General features: G+C 43.7%; 1 protein-coding gene across 5 annotated transcripts in view; it reads left to right on the top strand.

The window, feature by feature from the left end:
- Positions 1 to 23,106, top strand: part of Aig1 (androgen-induced 1) — a 230,092-nt gene that overhangs the window by 162,556 nt on the left and 44,430 nt on the right. For 3 of the 5 annotated variants that reach the window (NM_001134425.1, XM_087651499.1, XM_087651524.1), the window contains exon 4: positions 22,383 to 22,498. The exons of the other annotated variants lie outside the window; for them this stretch is intronic. In NM_001134425.1, the coding sequence (NP_001127897.1) occupies positions 22,383 to 22,498 (116 nt within the window). The remainder of the gene's footprint in view (positions 1 to 22,382; positions 22,499 to 23,106) is intronic. 5 annotated transcript variants of the gene reach the window in all.

The following is a 23,106-nucleotide window of genomic DNA, read 5'->3' as shown; positions in this document are numbered from 1 at the left end:
ATTATCCACCCCCATTTGTCACCTCCCTTGCTCATCCATTACCCTTCCATCAGCCTGTGCCCCGCACTGCTCATTTCTAGCCCTTTCCCTTGTTCTCTGCTGATCCTTTTCCTTCCCGTCAGTTATTTTCGCAAATTCTCTTTTGTTCAATGTCCGGTAACTTGTGGGGCAGTGGGATCCAAATTACATTTTAAGATCATTTTTATGAGTCGTTCCCAGCAGGCGTCTTCAAGGCCCCAAGTTTGCTTTTTGTCCCCCACTGTGAAAAACTGATTGGCAGCTGGTGACTGGCAGGGCGCTGGTGCTTGGCACTCACAGGAAACCCTGCAGGAGGTGCCCAGAGCCATGGCGGATGAAGTGTGGCCAAGCCAGCACAAGGTGGGGGACCAGATGTCACCCGATTATGTTCCATTGAAATCCAAACAAAGCCCCACATTCAGGATCATTTCCTTGAGACTCCCTGGTTGGAAACTGGAACCCATCCAGAATCTCACAACAGCTGGTCTCCCTAGGCCGGGATTTATGTGCCTTGCGGAAAATGTTACCTGTATGTTATTGATTGGTTTCTGTGAAGCTATCAAACAGTATTCTGAAGACCCAAAGCATACTGCTTTCTGCTGAAACTTAAAAAAAAAAAAAGGCCATATATCACGGAAGCCACCAGTGTCTCATTATAGGCTCGAGAAGGCTGAGAGGGAGATGTTTTTCGTATTTATGCCACCCGCGTTAACCTTTGAAGCAGTGCGCTGATGGTCTCTGCTTTCTGGGACAAGACCCCTCTCTTAGGAGGAAACAGAGCCCACCCTTCAAAAGGGTAAATCATATTATAAAATCAGCTTTCCGGTGAGACCAGTAGATGAGAGCCTGTGTTAATGTTCCCTCATCCCCCGTTCATGCTAGAAAGTCTGAATCTTTTCCTTTCCTCACAAGGTAGGCGAGCTACAAGCCCGGAGGTATTGCTTTCTGAATGGCAGGGAGAGAAAAACAAAACCACCCACGCACGCATGCACGCTCACGCGCCCCCAACTACCCTCAAAGTTGCTCCAGTCAATTGTGCTGAGTTGTGGAGATGGGTTAATCTGGAAACCAGAAGCAGCCATGCAGGCTAGGAGGGAGGCGGGTGCTGCCAGCGAAGGGCTTGCTGCCCAGCAATAAGAACCTGAGGTTGGATGGGCAGCGCCTATGTACAACCAGGATCCGGAGTCATGGGGGAGGTAGAGAAGGGCCGATCTGGAGTCTTGGTGGCCTGCTAGCTAAACTGGTAAGCTTCAAGGTCAGTGGGAAACCCTGCCTCAAAAACTAAGGCAGAGGGTGATGCAGGGAAACACCTTTGTCTACCTCTGGCTGCTACATGCAAACACATACACATGTGCACACACTTGTTCTCACTCATGCACACAACCATGTTCTCTCTCTCTCTCTCCCTCTCTCCCTCCCTTCCTCTCTCTCTCTCTCTCTCTCTCTCTCTCTCTCTCTCTCTCTCTCGCCTATTTTCTAAATCATAGAACCAGGAAAACACGCCCATTCGTACAGTATTGGGCTTAATGTATTCCTGATGTAAATCCAGGAATGTTACTTTATGCCTTGGCTTTAAAACTGGATGCCCCTGCTGTCCCCATCACCTGATAAAGTCTGAGAGCCTCTCATCGCTCTGTTTCTCTCTCCCTCACCCCCTTGTTGCCTGGCGGTCTTCAACTCATTCTCAGACCTCACAGTGAGATTCTGGAACTAACCCTCTCCATTAGAAACAAACAAAATAAATTGCTCCCATTCCCCCAAAGGAACGTGCTAAAGCCTCTTTCCTCTGTAACATGGATGCAATTTAAGTTTGGCAAGGGCCGCACGCAATCTACTTCACTAGGAGGAGATGGATTCTGAGAGACCTGCAGAAAGCACAAGGCATCCCCTTGGCCTCCCTGTGAACTTACAACGACAGAAAGTCAGGGTTGTTCTTTCTGTATCCACTGTGGGTCTGCAAGGCCGGTCCTCACCCGTGCCCTCACCCCACAAAAAAATGCACTGAGAAGCCACCTGTGTCTGCTAATTCTGCGTTGATTTCTTCCCATCTGTCCATGAGAGGCTATGAAGTCCAGCTTTAGAAGGCGTGTTTGATTTGCTTTACTGAGGATTAGCTGTCACCAAACCAGGGGCTGTTGGGTGTCTTTCAGTGACACTTCTTTTCTTTATTCCTACTTAGAATCCTGCTTATCTGTGAATCTCTGAAGATGACAAATTAAAAGGAAATAAAAATGAGAATATGGCCTAGCCACCTCCTGTTAAACACAAACCCCCAAGAGGGCCTGCTCTGAGTTAATCAAGGATACTGAATCATGTACTTGTGTGTGCACATGCCCACACACACACCCACATACACACTCCCCCCAACACTTACATGCAGTGGTGGATATGCTGATTAGCCTGATTTGGACGAAAATTTTACAATGTGTACATTTATCTAAACATCAAGTTGTATTCAATTTCCTTCTGTCGATTATACCTCAGGAAAGGTGAAAAGGCAGTCATCAACCGATTGTGGACAACACAATCAAGACCCAGTTCAAGCAGGGCTCAAAGCACTTAAGCCCAAGCCATTCACCTGTGAGATAGAAAGTCTTATGCTACCGGACCTTACACTTACCCCTTTCTCTCCTATTTCCCTTCCTCTCCCTCCCCATCTACATCTGTATTTGTAAAACATGCACTCACAAAGCCTGAAGGATTCAACACCCTTGCATACATTTTTCAAGTAAAGACTGAGGGTCAGATCCCCATCCAGGGTGAGGTAGGGCGTAGCAAAGGGTTCTCAGAGTCCAGGTCTTGTCTGTGTCCGGTGGCTTGTCTTCTCTGAATGCCAGGGATATTCAATCACTCCTATTTCTCCTTCATTCTCTCCTCTTGGATCATCTTCATGCATTCAGTCAATTGATGCTTTCAGTAAGTCTCTCTTTCATAACCGATAAAGAGATTATCGCTATAGCATGGTATGCCGCTTTTCCCAGACTCCTTAACTCTTTTTATTACATCCATGATCTAGGAATTCTTATGCCTAGTCCATCCAACCGATAATGTTCCTCGTCTGAAACATCATGAATAGTCCTTCCGTTGTTGGTCTCTACCCTACTTCCCCTTTTCTGAAACTTGAAGCCACAGTAATTCTCAAGGCTCAAGTTAGCCCCAAGCTCACCCTGCTCTCTTTTGAAATAACTGCCACATATCTTGGATTCTTAGCTATCAAAGTGAGAACAGATGAGGTCAGGGAAATACACTGGCCAGAGCAAGAGTGGGACTTGAGAGAAGAGTGTGTGCACACCTCAGCTCTTAGTCCAGCAGCAGTGGGCACAGGAGACGAAGCTTAGGGCTCCTACCTGAGGAGACTGAGGGAGATCCTTTGAGAGACCTCTTCTAACAGGAGGCCTGGATTTGTGACTTCACCACAGACAAGAATTTCAGTACAAGTCAGAATGAAGAAAAGCTGGAATTAATTAAGAAGCGGTTTTAACATAGATTTAAAATGCCTGTTACTTGGTGGGACTGGTTCTTAGGAAAAGGACAGTGTACATTCAAGACATGGGGGTAGGCGTCCCAAAAGAGCCACTCCAGTGTCACAAAAACAGCCATGTTCACAACTTTGGTGTCTTCCGAAAGTACACTGTTCAAGGGATTCCTGGGCAACTTTTTTCTTTTCTTTCTGGTTTTGTTTTTGTTGGTGGTGGTGGTGGTAATGGTGATTTATCTTATTTATTCGTTTGTTTGTTTGGTGAATGGCATCATGGCCTGGTTTGTGAGGCACACTAGTCAGGATTGCAAGCTCAGAAAATAAAACCTCAGCTCAGACCGGTCACAGGGATCCTTATTGGGTGGAAGTGGGAAGGAAGTCAAGCATATGTTTTGACTATAAATAAAGTCTCTATCCTCGTTTGTGAGCGTCTCAAAAAACTGTGAGGAGTAAGGGTCAACTCAAGGTCACCTGCTCGCAGGCTTTCAGCCTACTTTGCTGTTATTTTTATGCCTTTATTTTAAATATCATTATGAAATTAATTTAAATATTATTATAGCAATACTGTTTCTATAGAATTCATCTTGGATTCACAGTGGATATTGTTAGATGTGTAAGTGTCCCTGACTCTGAATAGAAACTTCAACCAGTTTTCCCATTCCCATGTCACCTTAATTTTCTCTCTTTGTTTTTTTTAATTTACACATGTATGTGTGTCTATGTGCATTTATGTGTACATGCTTATCCCTGCAGAGGCCAGAAGAGGATACTGGTGTCACCACCACCACTACCCATGAGCAGGATTACAGCTGATTGTGAGCTCTCTGAAGCAGGCGCTTGGGTCCAGTGGTCTGTTGTGAGAGCAAGTGCACTTAACCCTTGAACAGTCTTATCTCCCTCCCCTTCTATTCTGCCTTACTAAGAGATCGAGTCTCCATGAATGAGGAAGGCTTCAGAGTGAAGTCACGTTCTTTCCCTTCACCAATTATACCTGTTCACTTGGTCATTCACTGGGATCCTGCCATCTCGATAAAGATCAACAAAAATAGTCGTAGAAAAGCATTCCTAGCTGTGCTTAAACCTTAAGTGTAGGAAACTATAAATTATCAATTAGTAATTGTGGAAAACTCACCGCCGCCCTGATCAGGCTGCTCAAGCTAATGAAAATGCCTGGCTTCCTTGATTTACCTGAGCTTCTGAGACTGCAGCACACCAAGCTCTGGATCTCAAACTGCTCTGAAGCTGGCCAGAGACTATTGCTTTGAGTAATATGGCAAAATAGAGAAATTATGAGTTGTGTGTGTGTGTGTGTGTGTGTGTGTGTGTGTGTTTCTGAGTGTGAGTGTCTGTGTGTAAATGTGTGTCTGTATGTATGAGTGTGTGTCTGTGTACACGTGTGTAAATAATTTGTCTGTGGTACATGTGTGTGAGTGTTCATGTGTGTCTGTGTGTGTGTCTGTATGTGTGTGTGCTGTAAAATAAAGTTGCTCAAAATATTGAAAGGTGTACAAATTAGCAAAAGCTAAGGTCATGAAGAACAGCGGAGAAGTGCAAATGAAAGTAGGCTGCTTGGGCTCCCATTGCAGAGCCTGAAGCTGACTTCCAGCTGAAGTCCTTCCTGAAGCTGACCTTAGGCCCACAAGCACCTCTTCGTGGGCTGTTAAGCTGCTGACATTGTTTGCCTGGCATTATCTGTTGAACCTCAGTGCCACAGTGCTCAAAAGTAGGTGGTCTAGCCTGTGCCTTATTCGGTTGAATACGGTGTTAATTAGCTATGAGAATCTAGTAAGTCTTGAAGAGTGTGGCTTGCCAGCTAAACCCTGGCTGACAGTTATATGTCCAAAGATTTATTTGCCATGTTGAACCATGTATGAAGATTCAGTAGCTGATAATAGCATCCAGTAGGTATCAACAAGGAATTTTACTATGTGCTAACCAGTTACATCCCTCCTAAAAGCAAAAATACCCATAAAGGCAAAGTGGACAAACTCCTACCCCTGCTGTGCACTTGGAAATTGTCAGAGTCTGCTCACTGTAGGTTTCAGTCTGGATTTACAAGCAGAGATTCAAACCAGCTGTACCACTTAGTATAGAATTAGCCATGTTTGGTAGATTGCTATGCTATGCCATTTAGGGTTCTAGTTGGGTATTTATCAACTTCCCCAATGTTGGGAGTGATATAAGTTTTCACCCTCTGCGAACCATATGAAAACAGCACCCTACTAAAGGCCAGACCATCTTTGTTACGGCAGTCTACATGCTATAACCAGTTCATGGTGACAGTCCAAAGACCTGGGCCAGGTACACCAGCTTGTGTTAACTGTGGAGAGCAATCCTCACTTCACTGCCCCTGATAGGTTGCCGTGGACCTTAGTTGAGGCTATATAAAGCCCACGTCTTCCTGGCTTCATGGTCCTTTCTTCTTTTCTACCTGAAAGGTGGTAGTTCTCCAGAACACACGCTAAGAAACCTCTGCATGCCAATTCTCATCTCATAGCGAGCGTCCCAAGGAACCTGATGAGTGTCCTACAAATGCAACCTTGCAGTTTAAGAGATAGATAGGAGAATCACTGAAATAAAAAGAAAAATTTAGAGCCAGCAAAGGCATGGAACAAGTGAAATTCACAGTCCTCAGAAGGGAGGGAAATGGTTATGTGACTTTATAAAGCTACAGGCCATGGGTAATACTTCCTTTAGAATCCCATTCTATCATATGCAGCTGTGGGGGTTGGAAGGTTGTACATGGAATCCTGGAATCTGAAGGGGCAGGTCCAGCAACACCCCAACTCTTTCTATAAGAGATTGCTAAAAGCCCTATTACTATTACTGTGATCTGGTGATCACTGTTTTATCCTTTTTATTTGATCCTCATAACTAAGTATCCCAGTATTCCGTAGGCCACTTCAGAAACCTATGACTCAGCAAAGTGTTGGTCATATAAGGCCTAGAGGAAATGGCTTTCTCCTAACAGTCACCAAAAGAAGAATGCACAAGAACAGATGCAGATGCGTTCTTCCTGAACGCACAGACGTAGAAAGAAGGCTGGTGTCATTAAGGACAGACCGAACTCATAAATTATTTTGTAGTCACACAAAGGCAGGAGATAGTTGACATAAAACACAGCTCTTTTCTCACAGGAATAAGAGACGGCTTGTTTTTGAGCCAAGTATGAGTGGCCATGGCTCGGGAACACAGATTCAGGTTGCCCCTGAAACCACTCCAATGTGGAAATGGTGTCATGAAGATTATGGAACAAAAGGAAGTCATAAATCAAGGCACATTTCAAATACAGGGTGGAGATATGGTGCACAGGTTAATCTACTACAGCCTTAAGTTACTTTCTCCCTGTTGGTTGGTGGAAATAGTGATTGGTTTAGTTAGTACATTAAAAAGTGTTGAACCTGACAAAAGGATGTTAGGCTACACATGGAAGCAGGCAGTGAATGGCTGCTAAAGGAACTAAAGCTAGCTGGAGATAATTTGGCTCTGGATCTTTAACATTCCAACTCTCCACAGTCATGAACTCAGCCAGGAGAATCAAACAGTATGATGTGCCCGAGTCTCAGGTATTGTAAGGAGCAAAAGCAAGATGCACAGGAAATTCTGTTCCTAAAAACGCTAAGGTCACATGAGACTGATTTGCACACTCTTTGAAGTCACAGTATTGGTTCTCTTTGGGGAGATTAGTTATGATATAAAGGGGTGTGAAGGTGATTTTTCTGGAGCCCTTGGCTCTTTCTTGGTCCATGTTTTGATTATGGATTTAAGTTGACTTTGTGTACAATCACTGGTCTTCTGGAAGCTTATTACTAGTTTGCTTTTCTTTGTATGGGTTCTACTTGAACTGGGAAAAACAAACAAAAAAGACCAAAAGGTGGATAGAGGCTACAAAGACAGAAGTGTGTCAACCAAAATATAGACACAAATTCCCTAATCCTTAACAGCGTCCTGCTGTGCACAGTTGCAGAGGCCTCCAGCTGGCCTAGATTTGAAGAATGCTGAATGACTTTTGCTTTTAAGTCTCTTCCCACATCCACACAAATAGAAAAGTCCCCATTCCTGTGGGCTCAGAGTTGTCTACATAAGCATGAAGGTTGCCTAATCAAGGCATGCATTGTGCAGGGACAGAGAAGAGAAAAAGGCATCGGAATTTGATCTACTGTGCCCAGGGTAACCAAGGCGTTATCCATCCTGAGATGTTTTTACCCACCTATCACCTACTATCTACCTATCTATACTTCTATAATCATCACCATTACTTTATGTGGAAATCTGTCACCTCCTTGAAAAATCAAAGTGGCAGAGAAAACTTCTTTTGAGCTTTAAGCTAAATGTCTCTTTCCTCCTGTCATCTTGGGGGGAAGTTTACTACTTTATGCTTTAAGAAGTCCTTAAATGCCATAGAACTGTTGTGGGAAAGAGCTAAGTTATAGTGGCTTTTCTTGATTAAAATGGGGCTTTCTCTAAGCACTTTATTTTTGTCTAATATGTGTTAGAAATGTCCTTGAAGACTAAAACTGAAACCTTCTGCATTTAAGTGTGCTAATATGTATATGTGCGTTTGTATGGGTATGTGCTTGTATGTATATGTCTTGCATATGTGACTGTATGCTCATATATGTATGCTTGCATGTGCACACATGGTTGTGTGCTCATGTGCATAAGCATGAGTGTATGTTTAGTGAATATGTGTGGATAGATATATACTTCCTACATAGGTATGCATAGGGTATGTGTCATGCTCCGAATTATATGTGCATATGTGTTTACATCTATTTCCATAGATATAATGGGTTTTGATTTGTGTGCATGGATGGGTAAGCATGGTTGTATGTTTGCACATATAGGCATAGGTATGTATATGCATAGTTGTGTGCTTGTATGTTTATAGGTAGTGCTCCCACACTTGTGAATGAGTATACATGTGATGCAGTAACTATACATCTTTGCATTGGTATATGCTTGAGTGTGTGTGCGTGTGTGTGTGTGTGTGTGTGTGTGTGTATGTGTGTGTGCACATGACTATAAACGGACTTGCACATTCTCTGAATATGATGCCATTTGAGGGTGCATGTTACTGTCTTGAGACTCATGAGACTCTGCTTTCAATTACATTCAGACGAGTCCAAAACTCTTCTGAGCTAATCCTAGTCAACTTGGAAGCCACCACACTTGGGCATGAGGCTGTCAAGAGTGAGTGTTTGCAGATGTCAGCACAGGGAAGGCAGGAGTCCAGGAGGACAGATCGAGGCTTAGTGACGGGAAAATGCATGCCAGTGCGTCCTAGCTCCAGAGCGCCAGCACAGCCACGAGAAAAACTCATCATGACAGCAAATCAATAATCTGTTGGAGACGTTCCGTTTCTGAAATATCCTTGATTAATTATGCCAGGGTATGCTTGGCAACAGTCCTCTCCTCCAGATTAACCTAATGCTTTTTGCATGAAGCAGGATTATAACTGGTTCTCATAAGTCAGATTTGACATTTGAAATCAGGCTTTAAAGGTTTGGGCTTATAGATTTTTCTAATGTCTCCATGTCAAACATAATTGTGCTTATTGCTGCTCATACTTGTTTGCCAGTCAATCAAAATAACATTTATTTGATCGTAAACAAGGCTAAATTAAAACCATTTGAAATCAGCGTCCTCGAGGACTTGGTGAAGATTCTCTCAAATCTAAACCTTACTGCAGTGCTGTGACGGACAGCTCCGGCATTACAAACAGCAAAGGAAGCATGTTATTGTCAACTCCAAAAATTAATTGTTCTCTATACTTGTGCATGCATAGCTCTTATTTAGTGATTTAGTCCCATAGGACAACAATTTTGAGTACAGTATTTCCCCTCTTAACTATAATACTCAATTATAAATTTTACCCCTTAAAACTGGATGTAATTTTAAACTCAACATATATTGCACCCAGGAACGTATGTTTTTTATTTCTCGTGAATTGCAGGTGGGGTTCCAGTAAAAAACTAATGAAAATAAGATTTGCTTAAGGGCGTGAGACTTAGAAATTCCTCCGACAAAATCTGTGCATGGTTTAGTCTATCTGGTTTAATATATTCTTAATGTGGCCCCACCCCCCAGTATATCAGCCGCAGGCTGATTATAGTACTATGTAGCACATTACTGATCCATTTATATACTCATAATTATGGATCGATATAAAATCACCAATACCATCATGTAGTCAAACAACACAAATCGTAACAGGGCCTAATATTTTTAGGGCAAGTTTAGCGTTGTGGACTCGCACTGGTCAGGCTGGGCCAGTTTATCCTAAGGTACAACAGTGTGCCACTGAACTCTCCATAGGTCAACGCCACACAATTTATTCCTCACTCACACAAAGTCTTCAGCAGCCCACGTGACCCTCAGGTCAACCTGAAGTCTGTAAGTGGCAGAGCCATTAGTCCAGAGTGATAAGAAACGGATCTGAAAAGCAGGTTTGATCCCACCCCGAGGACCTTCGAAGACAGTGCTAAGCAGCAGCTCACTGGAAAGAACAGAACCCGGTGACCAAAGTCATCTTCTTAGAGCCACCCCCTGTCCCCAGAGGATGCCGATACATCTGATGAGTCAGTTCCGCAAAGAAAGTAATTTCTGAGGAAGTACAGACATGTGTTGTTGTGTGCTATGCCTGTGATTAAGTGTGTTGGCCTTCCTTTCTCATCAATGCGTCTCTTTGTTCGGTAGCGTCTGCTCGACGTATTTCCTCAGGACCTTGAAGGAAGTATTGGGGTGTTCTCATCAGTTAAGGACTATTCAGTTTCCTCACTCGTTCCACCTACGCCACGTCTCCTTGCTGCTCCTTACTCGTTTTCTCCTTGCCATTCAAAATGCTTCTAAGGGGAAGAGGCCTTTGAAGAGACAAAGGCTGACTCGGGGGGGGGGGGGGGCCGATGAGTTCTCTGCGATGATGCCCTAGGGTTATGCTCACCCTCCCTCTCTACGGAAAGGATGCTGTACCATGAGCTTTGCTTCCCCATAGGGGCATCAAGAATGTTCTAATGTTTGACTGCAGAGGCCAGATGATTCTGACCCCCTGGCATCTTGCCACCCTGAATAGATAAGGCACCCTACTCTCTGGCACATACACGGCAAGGAAAACTACCCTTCCTTGACACAGGACCTGCCATTGACTGTTGCCCTATCGTGTTTCCCAGTGTTCCTCAGACAAAGAGCGTAAGATTCACACAGGGATCCCAATTGAAGACCCCCTGAATCTGAGCTCAAATCCAGCGCCTTCCACTTGGGTAAACCTGAGCATCGTTTCCCTAAGTTCCTCGTGCTTTGTTTTATATAAAGTGGAATTGATTATGACGGTGATAACGAACATAGCTGAGGCTTACTGTGAGAAAAAAAAATGGGGTTTTGAATCCATGTGGGCAGCCCCCGGCATGCAGCGAATGAATTCACAAGATCGATCCTTATTTTTAGGCATTGCATAAGCCAGTTTTATCACAGGATCTCATGCTAGCCACCCTAATGAGTTAGATCTGTTCCAGGGTGAAAGACTTCAGGGTTGTATTTGTCTAATTAAAAGGCATCCCCAGTGACAGCTGACCAATAAGAATCTGCACCTACTGTGTTCTGGGTTTCTCTTTTAAGTACCTGGAATTATAATAGGTACAACCAGTGTAATATTTACTAGGTCGATGGATAAACAAATTAATGAACAGAAGGGCACATGACATATGTGTGTCAGTTGAAAGCCTGGGCTTGGGAGTTAGGGAGAAACGGGTAAGCACTGACTGGAAAATGTGTGAATTCTACACTCTCTTTAACGAGCTAATCCCATTCTCCTATATGCCATCCCTGAAGCCCTTGGAGAAAGAAACCCAGCTCAGAGGTCTGCTGCTGTGTGAAATCTTCCCTTGATCCGCCAAAGTAAGAGCAGAGGTCTGGGGACCCAGCACCATCTTCCCCAGGACACTCGTCACTTTTTGTCTAAGGGTAGCAATTAGAGGTGCTAGGCCGTGAGGACTACCAGTGCTGACTGTGGAATGTGCCCAGAAGTGAAAGCAAGGCCACTGACAATCCCACTAACATGTTATAGTACAGTGTGCACTCTGGCATCCATCCACAGAAAGATAAAGAGAGAGAAGGAAAATCCCTGTAGTTGTTGGTCCACAAGACGCTGGTCTACAAATACAGAGAGGATACACAGTGCAGTGGTGCCTCCTAATATAATGCCGTAGCCCTCGGCACCTCGTAGAAGCATCTCAGCGCCGTTACTAGGAAGACTCCGCAAAAGGAATGTACTATCCTCAAATCGCATTAAAAACACATGTAAATGTGTCTTTTCTAACAGCCCCTCTAGTCTGTTACTGTCCTGGTGTAATTGTTTCCATGAGGCAAAGATACACGCATGTCCGTGTTTAATGTATGACACTATTTAGTCCTAGTGATTAAAACCACATCCTAGGAGTTGTTGGAACTGATGTCATTGTGCAGCCAAAACTGAGTACTTTGGCTACGAAGAAACTGGCAAATACCTGGAACGTGTTGGTTCCACCTGAATCTGTGGTTTTTTTTTTTGTTTGTTTGTTTTGTTTTTTTTTTTTTTTTTGACCCTGGGTTACAGTTCCTGATCTCGGTTTGAACAGGAGGCTGCTCTTGCGTGAGTCATTTAACTTGACGTCACAGTCAGCAGGAACAGATGGTAAACACCATGCCATGAAGACACAATCAAAAAAAAAAAAAAACCACCATTCCCAGGGAAAAAAATCCCATGACAAGAGGAAGTGTCATTGAACTCCTAGAAAAACAGAGACCATAGTAGTTGAAACTGGCAGTCCCGTCCATGGTGAAGGAGATCTGCTGGGGGGTGGCACACCTTGAATTAATCTAATAGAATTAATAACAACAGCTTCAGAATAAAACACTTAATCAGATTTAGACGTAAGATTTCACGTTTGTCCATGGGAAAACACAAGTCTTACCTCAGAGAGAGTAAGGAAAAGCTTATTCTGGAGTCAGATATATACATGATGATGGTCCAGAAATACCAATTCAGGTTACCCCCAAATACCACGTCCAACAAAATGTCATCATAAATCAAGGTATTTTTGTGATAACATTTTTACCATTTGGGATGATAGACGCTAGCCTTTCATTTGTTCTTTCCAAAAAGGATTGCACTTGACCGTCACAGGGATACTGGGGCAAATGCAGAGGTGGGCGATGAAGAGAGCCTAAAATAAATCCTAAGATAAATGGACTTGAGGCAAGATTTCAGCTCTCCACAATCACAAAAGCTCTAATCCTTGTAGAGTCTTTAACACATGTGTGCCTCTCTAACACCATCTGCATCCCTACCCATCACACCCTGAAAACTTCAGTTCGCACAAATGGACTTGCATCTCTTCATTTCCAAGCTGTCTAGGGTCTTGTTTCCATCACTGTAAGAGGAGCTGAGTCCCACTGGTTCTGAATTCAGTTGCCCCCTGAGAGTTTCTGCTATGCTCCCCCAACAGTGGGCTTTCATTCCAAGTGCAGAAATTGTGGAGACAATGAATCAGCCAGTGCCTTGCGCTTTTCTTCTATTTATTCTTTTATTTAGTTACATTTCATATGTTATCCTCCTTCCCAGTTTCCCTTCCAAAAACACTCCATCCCATTCCCCCTGCCCCTGCTTCTATGAGGGTGCTCTCCCACCCACCCACTCCCGCATCACTGCCCAAGCATTTCCCCCGCACACTGACACATGTACCCTCAGAGAGATGTTCACAGACGCGCGTACAGACACCCTCAAATTTGTGATCTTGTCATGGGATGTAAGAAACACAGATCCCCAAACACGAAAGAGGAACACACTTAGCCCGTAACTGAGGTACCTGTAGCTGGGAGAACTCCATGCAAGCTGCCCCTGCCCTCCATTTGCACACAGATAGACGCTGGGGTGCCTTTTCTTTATTACTGAACTAAGCTTCTCGTGCATCACATCCCAAAGCTGGCTTTGCTTCCAACGAAGAAATAACTTTTGCGTAGTGTCCACATGGTAAGAGAGACGTATGGCCCTGTGGGGGCTGGGGTGTTTTTAATCTTCGGTTTTGAATGCTCTGCTTAGCTGTCAGTCCTAGGACATAAAATGGTCTTGAGATGTTCTCAAGTCCACCATTTCTCTTCCTCCCAGTTTGGAGCCATCATGTGTAGCTCTGTCCGTCTCTGAGTCAAGAATAGAGGTTGTTTCTTGAACTTTTCTTTATTTATAGGTTGCTAGTGGCCATAGTCATAAATGTCTTGCAACCCAGAGCCATGTGCAGTGTAAAACCTGCTTCTTTAATACCGTTAAATAACAGTACATTCTTCCTACGTGAGCGCCGTAACTTGCTACTTGCACACCTCTCCATAGATCCGGCAAAAGCCATCCATTCACAAATAACCTGGCGGTGAGACGGTACAAGAACGTATCAACAGCCTATCTTAGTGTGTCCCAGTGTACACCTTGTGTGTTCGTGTCAGTCAATTCATGGTTACTCTAACAAACTTCTGAGATAATCAACTTAAGAGGAAGGTTGGTTTTGGCTCTTAGTTTTGGAGTTTCCGTTTATAATTAGCTGGCCCTGCTGCTCTTGGCAGGGATGTGAGGCAGAGCAAAGCCACTAACTTACTCATGGCCAAGAAATGAAACACGGGAAGGAACGGAGACCAGGTTCCCGCAGTGTCTTCCTAGCATGCGCTCTCGGTGCGGGTAATACCTCCCACCACATCCCACCTCTTCAAGTTTCTACCACGTTTGAGCACCTCCAAGCTGGGAAGCAAGCCTTTCGCACACGTGCCATTGGAGGACTTCAAGATCCTAGTTATAGTGGAGCTCTAGGCGTAGGCAAGGTAAGCTACAGAGTACAAGCTGGTACAGAGTTCTGACATCAGATGTTACTAAATTAAAAGTTACTGAATCAGATAGCCAAGGAGAATTCGCTGTTGTATTTTGACTCTGTTAGGAGAGTCTCACTTCATGGTGATATGTCCTTAATGCCCCTGTCATAGTTAACATCCCTGTTTAACAACTATGAGACTTCCTAGCCAAGGTCTTGGCCAAGCAAACGTGACTGGGGAACACCATAGATTGATTTGTTTTTATAGTTAATTTCTCTTTATGGGAATGGTATTCCGTCCTAGTTTCTTTTTGGATATATTTAAGAAAACGTGAATTGAATGAGAGGGGAAAAAAACGTTTTGTTTTAAACCCAGTAGCTGTGGCAAGGTCTTGGTCTGGGTTTTTTTAGGTCTTGGCCATTGTGTGATTTAGAGCTTTCTCTCTATTGGTCTGTACTGGTCTGACTGTGTGGGTGACAGTGAGCCTAATCTTCGTCTCTGAAATTCTCTCTTTCCCTTCTGGTCGTAAAAACGTTAATATTTTGAGGGTCCCTAAAAGTATCTTGTTTCAGCGTCCTTTGTACCTAACCATCGATCACTCGGTCCTGATACGTGTGCAAACCAAACTCAGAACATTAGGCTTTCTGACAGAAGTTTGACAAGCACTAAGTCATCCCATCCCCTTAGTCTGCAAAGAGTGATTGTTAAGCTTCAGAGTGTTTAATAGGGAGGGACGTGCACCACTAGGACCCACGGGCCAGCTTTTTAATTTCCTAATTTTCTAATTTCTACATCGCATCGTTCCTTCGAGCATCTTCTGCACACTCTTTTCCCTTCTCCATCTCCTCATGCCTCATGTAACACATACATCGTGCGTTTTCTGCGTATCTGTGTCTCTGTGGGCTCCGAGGACTGTTCTGTGTAGGGGAGGCTCTACCACATGTATCCACTCTGTGTCAGAACTTTGCCACGTGATGTTGATCAGTTCATGGCAGAAGTCAGTCTGCTGCACCGCAGGGAACTGATCCAAACCCTAAGAAAAACACACAGATGCAATACGCCATGAAAGACTCATGCTTTCTTATTTGGGATCCAGGCTTCCAAATACAACAGTGGATTGCAGAGTTTGTTGCATAACAACTACTATATCTTAGACCAGCATATTCTAAGACAGAGTTTCTATACTGACCGGATAAAGTTTTGACAGATTTGGCAGTCAACCATCCTCTCCGTACTCTGAAACAAGTCAAACTTCAGTCACTCACGACTTGTTCACTGCCAATCGGATGAGTCTCTTTTCTCTGCTAGAGTTCATTGCCTGCTGCAGGTAAGCTTTATAAAGCGACGAGGTGGGGTTAGCCCATAGTGCTGCTCATTCAATCCTGCTGATAACATCGTGATAGGCGACGCCTCAAGCTGAACGGTCGGTGGATGGAAGAAACCACATTTCTATACAGAAAGGTCGGGGTTTCATAAATCCTTCCAAAAGCATGGCTCTGATGACACGAGGAGTTATTCCTGTCTCCACCTCTTAAAGGTCCATTGCTTTACGACATGGAAGACCGTATCTCCCAACACATGAGTCTTTGGGGAACAAACCACATCCAAATCGTAGTAACAAGTGCAAAGAACCATCCAGGGCAATTATTCAGAGCTGTTGACCAAACTGCCTCCATGTTTCTTTCTCCAAAATGTATCCGCATCCACCTGAGAACACCGGAATTTCAGTGACTACTCATGCTTAGGAAACGGACCATTCTTCATTTTGCTTTCAGCTGCTCAATGACTGCCACCAACAGCACTGCGTTATGGCGTCATGCGTTATGGCATCGTGCGTTATGGCGTCGTGCGTTATGGCGTCGTGCGTTATGGCGTCACGCGTTGTGGCGTCACGCGTTGTGGCGTCACGCGTTGTGGCGTCACGCGTTGTGGCGTCATGCTCACTGGTTTTATTGTTTACTGTCAGTGAGGCGACCGCGTGCTACAGGAGCAACAACCAAAATCGTTCTTTTCTTCTGCAACAAAGACCTTGTGGGTTCTCGTGAGCCTGAACTAAAATAATCTGGCTTGTTGGAAGGTAATTTCCATAACCTCCATCCTAGGGTCACCGAGTCTAATATCAACTAAGCTGTCTTTTCTAAGGTGCATTTCTGGAGCAAGGTCCTGTAATTCCAGCTACTTGGGGCTGAGGTAGAGGGATCAAAAGTTCAAGATCTGCTCAGATTGGACAGTTTCTTTGAGGCCAGCCTGGGTGACTTGGTTAAAACCTGTATTAAAATTAAAAGTGGAAGGAGGTAGAAAGGAAGGAACATAGCTCAGTGGTTGAGCGCTTACCTAAGATGCATAAGGCCCCGGGTTCATACACACTTGTGATTCTAACGCAAAGAAAGATTTAGAGGTGGGCTTCAAGCAGCCTAGCTTTATATCATCACTCCAGACCTAGCTGTTCTGGGAAACTCTTCGAAAGATAACCTGAGCCTTGTATTGTTTCATCTGCTGAATGGAGTTAATAGTGTCCTCTTAGAATATGGCTTCAAAGATTATCACAACAAATACTTATTGGGTGTCCCATATCCCAGGGTCTTTTCTAGGTGCTTAGGTGCTAGGGAGCTACCCCAGCAAGCAAAATGCAACCTCTCCATTCCCGTGCAGACAGGCTCCTAAGTGAGGATATACCTGGTGCTCAGGTCCTTAGGGTGGCGTGCCACCCAGGAGTAAATTGGCGCTGGAGTTCTTCCACAATTAGTCCTGAGCTAAGTGATCTTGCTGCTCGAGATTTGGCCTTTGAGGTCAGCCGTTACGGAAGTATGTATAACTTACATTTTCATCTCATAAAACTTTATCTATAAGGCACCATTTAAATTTGGGATAAATACTTGGCACTGTGTTCGTCTTATCGATATATATACTGTTTATAAGTAAGACTAATTTGCACCAAAAATATTTCGGTGGGGGACTGGAAATTCTTTTGTGCATGAAAAGTATGAACGATGAAATCTTATCTAGATTTTGTTTTCAAGGAACAAACAGCTACAAAGGAAACTTCCCCTTGGAACTTGCCACCGGCCACATCCGCACATGTGCAGCTAGCCACCTGAAGACCTCTGGTCAGTGCTCACGTCACTCATTGTGCTCTTTTCGTACAGAGGATGACAGCCATGCAGTGGTTGTATCAGATATTCCTTTTCCCAAACCACTTCCTGTCTGGCATCAGCCAAGCACAGCCTGACCTTGCCAAGCACATCTGACCAGCAGCAGGCATGCGAGGGGACAAGGAAGCAATCGGGCAACTCACCGTATTCCAGTTGGTCGTTTTATACTCAGCTCGTTGAAAAGTGTCTCATTTTCTACTCTATTCGTTTTGGATAAATGAATAAAGAAGGAGAGTTTAGACATTTCTACATAACAACCAGCCTCAATCGCAACCCTGTCACGTATAAGCCACCCAAGCCTTCAGGGTCAACCTCGTCCTCAGAGAAAAAGTGCAATTCGCAGATCTTTTTCTCTATCACATTTGATGAAAAGTGCATTTTTATTATTTTTTTTTAATATTGTAGTATTACCACTGATGTCTCAAACTGTTGGTGAATTTCCCAGCCGCTGTCATCTGAGGTAACTAGGTTATGAGGGAAAACCAGTAGAATACATTTCAAAAATACATTCCCTCTTTTCGCTAGCACGTAGCCCCTTTTGTATAGCTCACCACAGAGCTGACTGTGTTGTTTCAAAGTCATCACAACAAGAATAGGGAAGACTAAAGGTAAAATATAAAGCTTGCAGTCTATGGAACCACTCACCCTACACTCATGGAATTTTACACATTTATTAATGAAGACTCAGAGAGAGATGATTCTAGCAGAGTATACTATGGCCAAGAATATCCAGAACTGTAATGCATATTTCAAAACCATCACTTTCCATTTTTTCTGTGAATATGAGCCAATTTTTCTTCCCAGAAATACCGGTCTTGATATCCTCAACATATGTTTCACCTGCCAACGCTCCCTGCCACCTGATTCTGTTTTACTAAAATGCTACAGTTTGAAAATCATAACATTGTATTTTCTGCCTTTTCCCTTGCATATGCAAACAACATAGTAAGAACAGGACAAAGATTCTTTTATGACCTTTGGGATATACTACATAGAACTGAAACCTACTAAGCCTCCATCATTGGTTCTGCAATCTTTGTACTCACATAAACAATGTCTCCAAACATGGGAGATGTGTGGCCATGGGGAGCCTGCAGTTTTCACTAAGACCTCAGACCATCATATTTCCATACCAAGAGTGTTTGATCCTCGAGGAATTAAGGAGCCTGCCTTTCATCTTTCTAGTCTCCTGAAAAGGATCAGTCCCTGCTCTGGCCCGCCGTGCTTGGCATGTACAGTAGCCGTTCAACCAGAAGAGGAAAGAAATGTTCCGTTCGGCTCCTTGGGATCCTCCTTTTGTATGTCACAATGACAGCTACACGGTACAGGTGCGAACTGGCTCGAATTCAGATGGTGTTGAATTCGAGCCATGCTGCTACTAACATGATTTGAGAGGCTCACTGCGGCTCACTCTGGAGCAATAATCTAATACTGCAGAGAAGCGATGTGCATCATGGTATTTCTAGTCAAGGGAAATTTGAAACCCTTTGCTACTTACCGCCCAAGAATGGGCATTGGTTATATAAATTTGAGAACATCCACATAGCAAAATCTAAGGCAGTGCAGGTCTAGACAAGTGTTCTAAAGAAGAATTTCTAAAATGGCATGTTAAAAATTTCTTAAATGTCTTCCTCAGTTTCTTTTTACAGAGATTTAAAGTTTTATTTATTTACTTATTCACTTTATGCATTTGAGTGCTTTGTCTGCGTGTACACCTGCATGCCAGAAGAAAGCATAAGGACACCTTATGGATGGTCGTGAGTTACCACGTGGTTGCTGGGAATTGAACTCTGGAAGAAAAGACAGGGCTCTTAACCTCTGAGCCATCCCTCTAACTCCAATTTAAGGATTTTATTGAGAGGGTCTGTTTCTTCACCACTCCTGTTAGATTTATTCCTGGATGTTGCTGGGGCTATGGCGAATGCTGTTTCCACAGTATACAGAAAGGCTGCTGGGTTTTGCAAGTTGGTTTTGTATCCTGCCGCTGTGAGGAAAGTGATAGTTGTTCCTAAAAGCTTTCTTGTAGAATTTTTAGGATGGTCTCTGTCAGGAGGGATAATTCGACTCCTTTTCCTCTTTGGATCCCTTTAATTTCCTTCTCTTACCTAACTGCTCTAGCTGAGGCTTCAAGCAGTGTGCAAAGGAGCAGGGAATTTGGACAGCCATGTCTGGTTGCTGATTTTAATGAGATTGCTCTAACGTTAATTTTTTTTCAAACCTTATTTTTAATGATGGTTCTTAAACACTTTAACCTCCCTTGTAGCCCACCACCCACCAGACATAGTGGGAAAGAAAGGATACAGGGGCCATGATGGGGAAGTGGACTTGTTCAGAAAGGTTCTTTGGAGTAACTTCCGTCTATGTTTTCTGGAAATCAGCAGTTCAGTTCACAGGGTAGCAGCAGCAGCTTGGTCCACCCGCAAACACCTCACGGATACACTTGCAGTCCAGTTCAGTAGAGTCGGGATAGCAAGCAACAACCAGCAGCAGTGGCATGACTTACCAGAGACAGCCCGGCCTCAGCCTTCGCGTGAGTCAGCAGGGGGCACCAAGAGGACCACCAGGATAAGTTCTCAGCTCTGAAGGAAATGAAGGTCAGTGAAGAGGAAGGCAGGAGAGCCACAAGCGTTGCACAGCTAGCTGTACCAGCAAGCCAAGTTCAGCCTCCTGCACCGTCCGTCGAGTCCTATTCATACTCTCCAAACGTACTTTGACGTGCTTGCTTTAGCAGAACATCCTCTCTCCTGTGTCTGCTTCAGAGGAACGTTCCTTCACGAGTCGGCCTTAGGCTTTCACACCTGTGTCCACTTTAACGAAATGTTTCTTCACACGTTGGCACCCACGAAACGCCATCCAACTGGCTTTCCAATGAACCCTTAAGTTTCCACTTCAGATTTTTCTCTGTTTAGGACTGATGTGGCATGTTTGTCACATGTGTCCTTTATGGTGAAGTACGTTTTCTCCAGTCTTATCTCTCTAGAACCTTTATCATTAAACACATTGTGTTCGTTTTGAATGGTTAAAAACAAATCTCTGAAAGCGTTTAACATCCTTAGCAATGCGAATTAAAACTGCTCTGCTATTTCCTCTGACCGCAGTCACAATGGTTAAGATCAAGAAAACAACTGGCAGTAAATGCTGGATGAGTGTGGGTGGAAAGGAACCCTCGTTCACAGTTGGTGGCGGTGCAAAGGGATGCAGCCACCATGATAATATATGTGGAGATTACTCAGAAACCGAAAATTACATACATCGTCTGACTGCAGGGTACCACACTTCGGTGTTTTCTGAAGAACTCTGTGTGCTACTACAGAGATGCTTAACCATGATTATTGCTGCTCTGTTCACAATGGTTAGGAAACAGAAGCCGCCTAGATCTCTGTCAGCTGATGAATGGATAACAAAAACATGCTATGGCTACACACTAGGATTTTTTTTTTCAGGTTTGAATAAAAATATAGTCATCCAACTTGCAGATAAATGGATAGAACTGGGGATACGAGCCCGAGTGGAGTATCCCAGAGGTGAAAAAAGACAAATACTGTGCGTTCTCTCTTGTTTGTGGATCCCACCTCCAGATCTGTAGATTTGAATAGAGAGGATGGGGTGACCACAGAAGCCAGGAAAGCATGAAGCGAACATGATGAGGGGGGTTAGAGCAAGAGTGCGGGGAAGGCAATAATAGAACATAAGTGTTCTGAATGTGGAAAGGTGGAAAAACCAGAGGGGACTTGACTGGACTTATGGAAGAAAGGTAAGTATGTATGGAAGAAAGATAAACAGCAGAATGTTTGCAAAGGCCAGAGGGAAGCATTGTGCTTATTTAAAAATATGTATCAGGGCCATTGTTATTTTTAATTAATTAATTGCCTTACAGGTTTTGCTTATATCTCATGGCTTCTGTTTTTTTGGTTTAAATGGGATTTTTGACTGTGTGAACGAGTGTGTACGTGCATTGATATCTGTTTCCGGTGCCTGTTCCCAGACTCTTTACCGTCTGTTTGCTTTGTCCTAGTCCAAGCTGTTTGGTTGTTTTATCTCGTTCTATTTTATTACCACCCCTTAGATGCATTTATGTTCTCTAAGGAGAGACAGAAAGGGTGTGGATCCAGATGGGATGGGAGATATGGAAACATTGGGAGAAGTGCAGGGGGGGAAACTGTAATCAGGGTATATTATATGATGAAAAAATCATTTCCAATAAAAGGGAAAAAGAAATGCTATTTTCATAATGGTAAGTGTATATAAATTTTAAATACTTTAAACATATTTCATATTAAAGTTTTTAAATATTTAAAATATGATTTTTAAATATAATATTTAAAATGTCCTTCAACTACAGTATTGTGAGTCTGAAACAAAAGTACTATCCCAGTATGATCTTAACTAGAACGGAAAAAAACGTCCCACTGTTAATGTCACCTGGACAGGATCTAGGATTCCCTGGGCATGAACCTCCCCACATGCCTGTAGAGGGTTATCTTGATTCCGTTAATTGATGGGAGATGATCCACCTCAATAGTGAGCAGGACCTGTCTCCAGGTAGGAGATCCTGGACCTTATAAAACAGAGCATGAGCTGAGCGTGAAAATCCACTCAGCTGTCTTTATGTCTCTGTCTTTTCTTCAGTCTACCCTCCATTTTCCTTTACGCCCTTTTATATTGTAAACATTTCCCATTGTAAATATCAAATAAAATAAAATGTCGATGCTTGAGGCACAGGAAAAAGTGCTAACAGAGCAGTGGCTGCAGAGCATGTTTTCGTAGCCGTCTCTCTCATGGGAGAGCCGTGCACAGGTGTCTGGTGTGGGTCTCCCCTGGGAATTTATACCATTCATTCTCCTGTTGGAGGGCAATGACCGTTAAGGTGCAATGATGAGAATCCAGTCTTCCCTGTTCTTTTCCAGCACACGACGGTTCTGCCCTTTATACTAATCGAGATGAGAACGTCCCACCACCAGTACCCCAGCAGAAGCAGTGGGCTCGCCGCCATATGCACCTTCTCCGTGGGCTATATATTGTGGTAAGGATTGAGCCTGCTGGGCATTCGTTCTGTATTAGATTCCGCGCCGCTAAATTTGGGCAGCTAATGCGTTATGGATATAATCACTAACAGATTCACACCGCGTGCCTCATTTGGTCCAAGACCTGGGCTTTGTCTTGTTTCCCCAGATGCTTATATTTTTAGAAATATATGCCAAACCTCACACAGCAGGAATTTGTTGAACAATCCCATGTAAGCAGTGTGCTTTCCAAGGCTACGTTTTTCAACTTGTTTTCAAACTAAATGTTTGTCTTGGATGCTGGTTTTATAGCTTAAAGGCTTTTTTTTTTCCTTTTGCCTGGGTTTGTGCTTTTGTTGTCGCTTTTGTTGGGGGAGTGGGGTTTGCAACAAACAAGCGAAGGCAAAGGGGTTGGCTTTTGTAGGTGAAAACGTTTGTGGATCTGCTTAGAACCTATCTCAAAGTGATCGCTTACAAGTAGAGTGTGCTTAACCGATGTGTTTTTGGATATCTGGATAGATAAACCACAAAAAGTCTAAAGATACAGTGCCAAATTTATCTGATAAGAATTTTGCTTAGTAAGTGTATTTCCCGTCAATTTCAGTCTTTATCATATTTCCACACTTTG

Source organism: Rattus norvegicus, chromosome 1 (genome assembly GCF_021556685.1).
Source record: "Rattus norvegicus strain SHRSP/BbbUtx chromosome 1, alternate assembly SHRSP_T2T, whole genome shotgun sequence".
In the NCBI taxonomy this organism is placed as follows: domain Eukaryota; kingdom Metazoa; phylum Chordata; class Mammalia; order Rodentia; family Muridae; genus Rattus; species Rattus norvegicus.
Note: the sequence above shows the minus strand (reverse complement) of the source record. Positions and strands in the feature narration are given on the sequence as shown.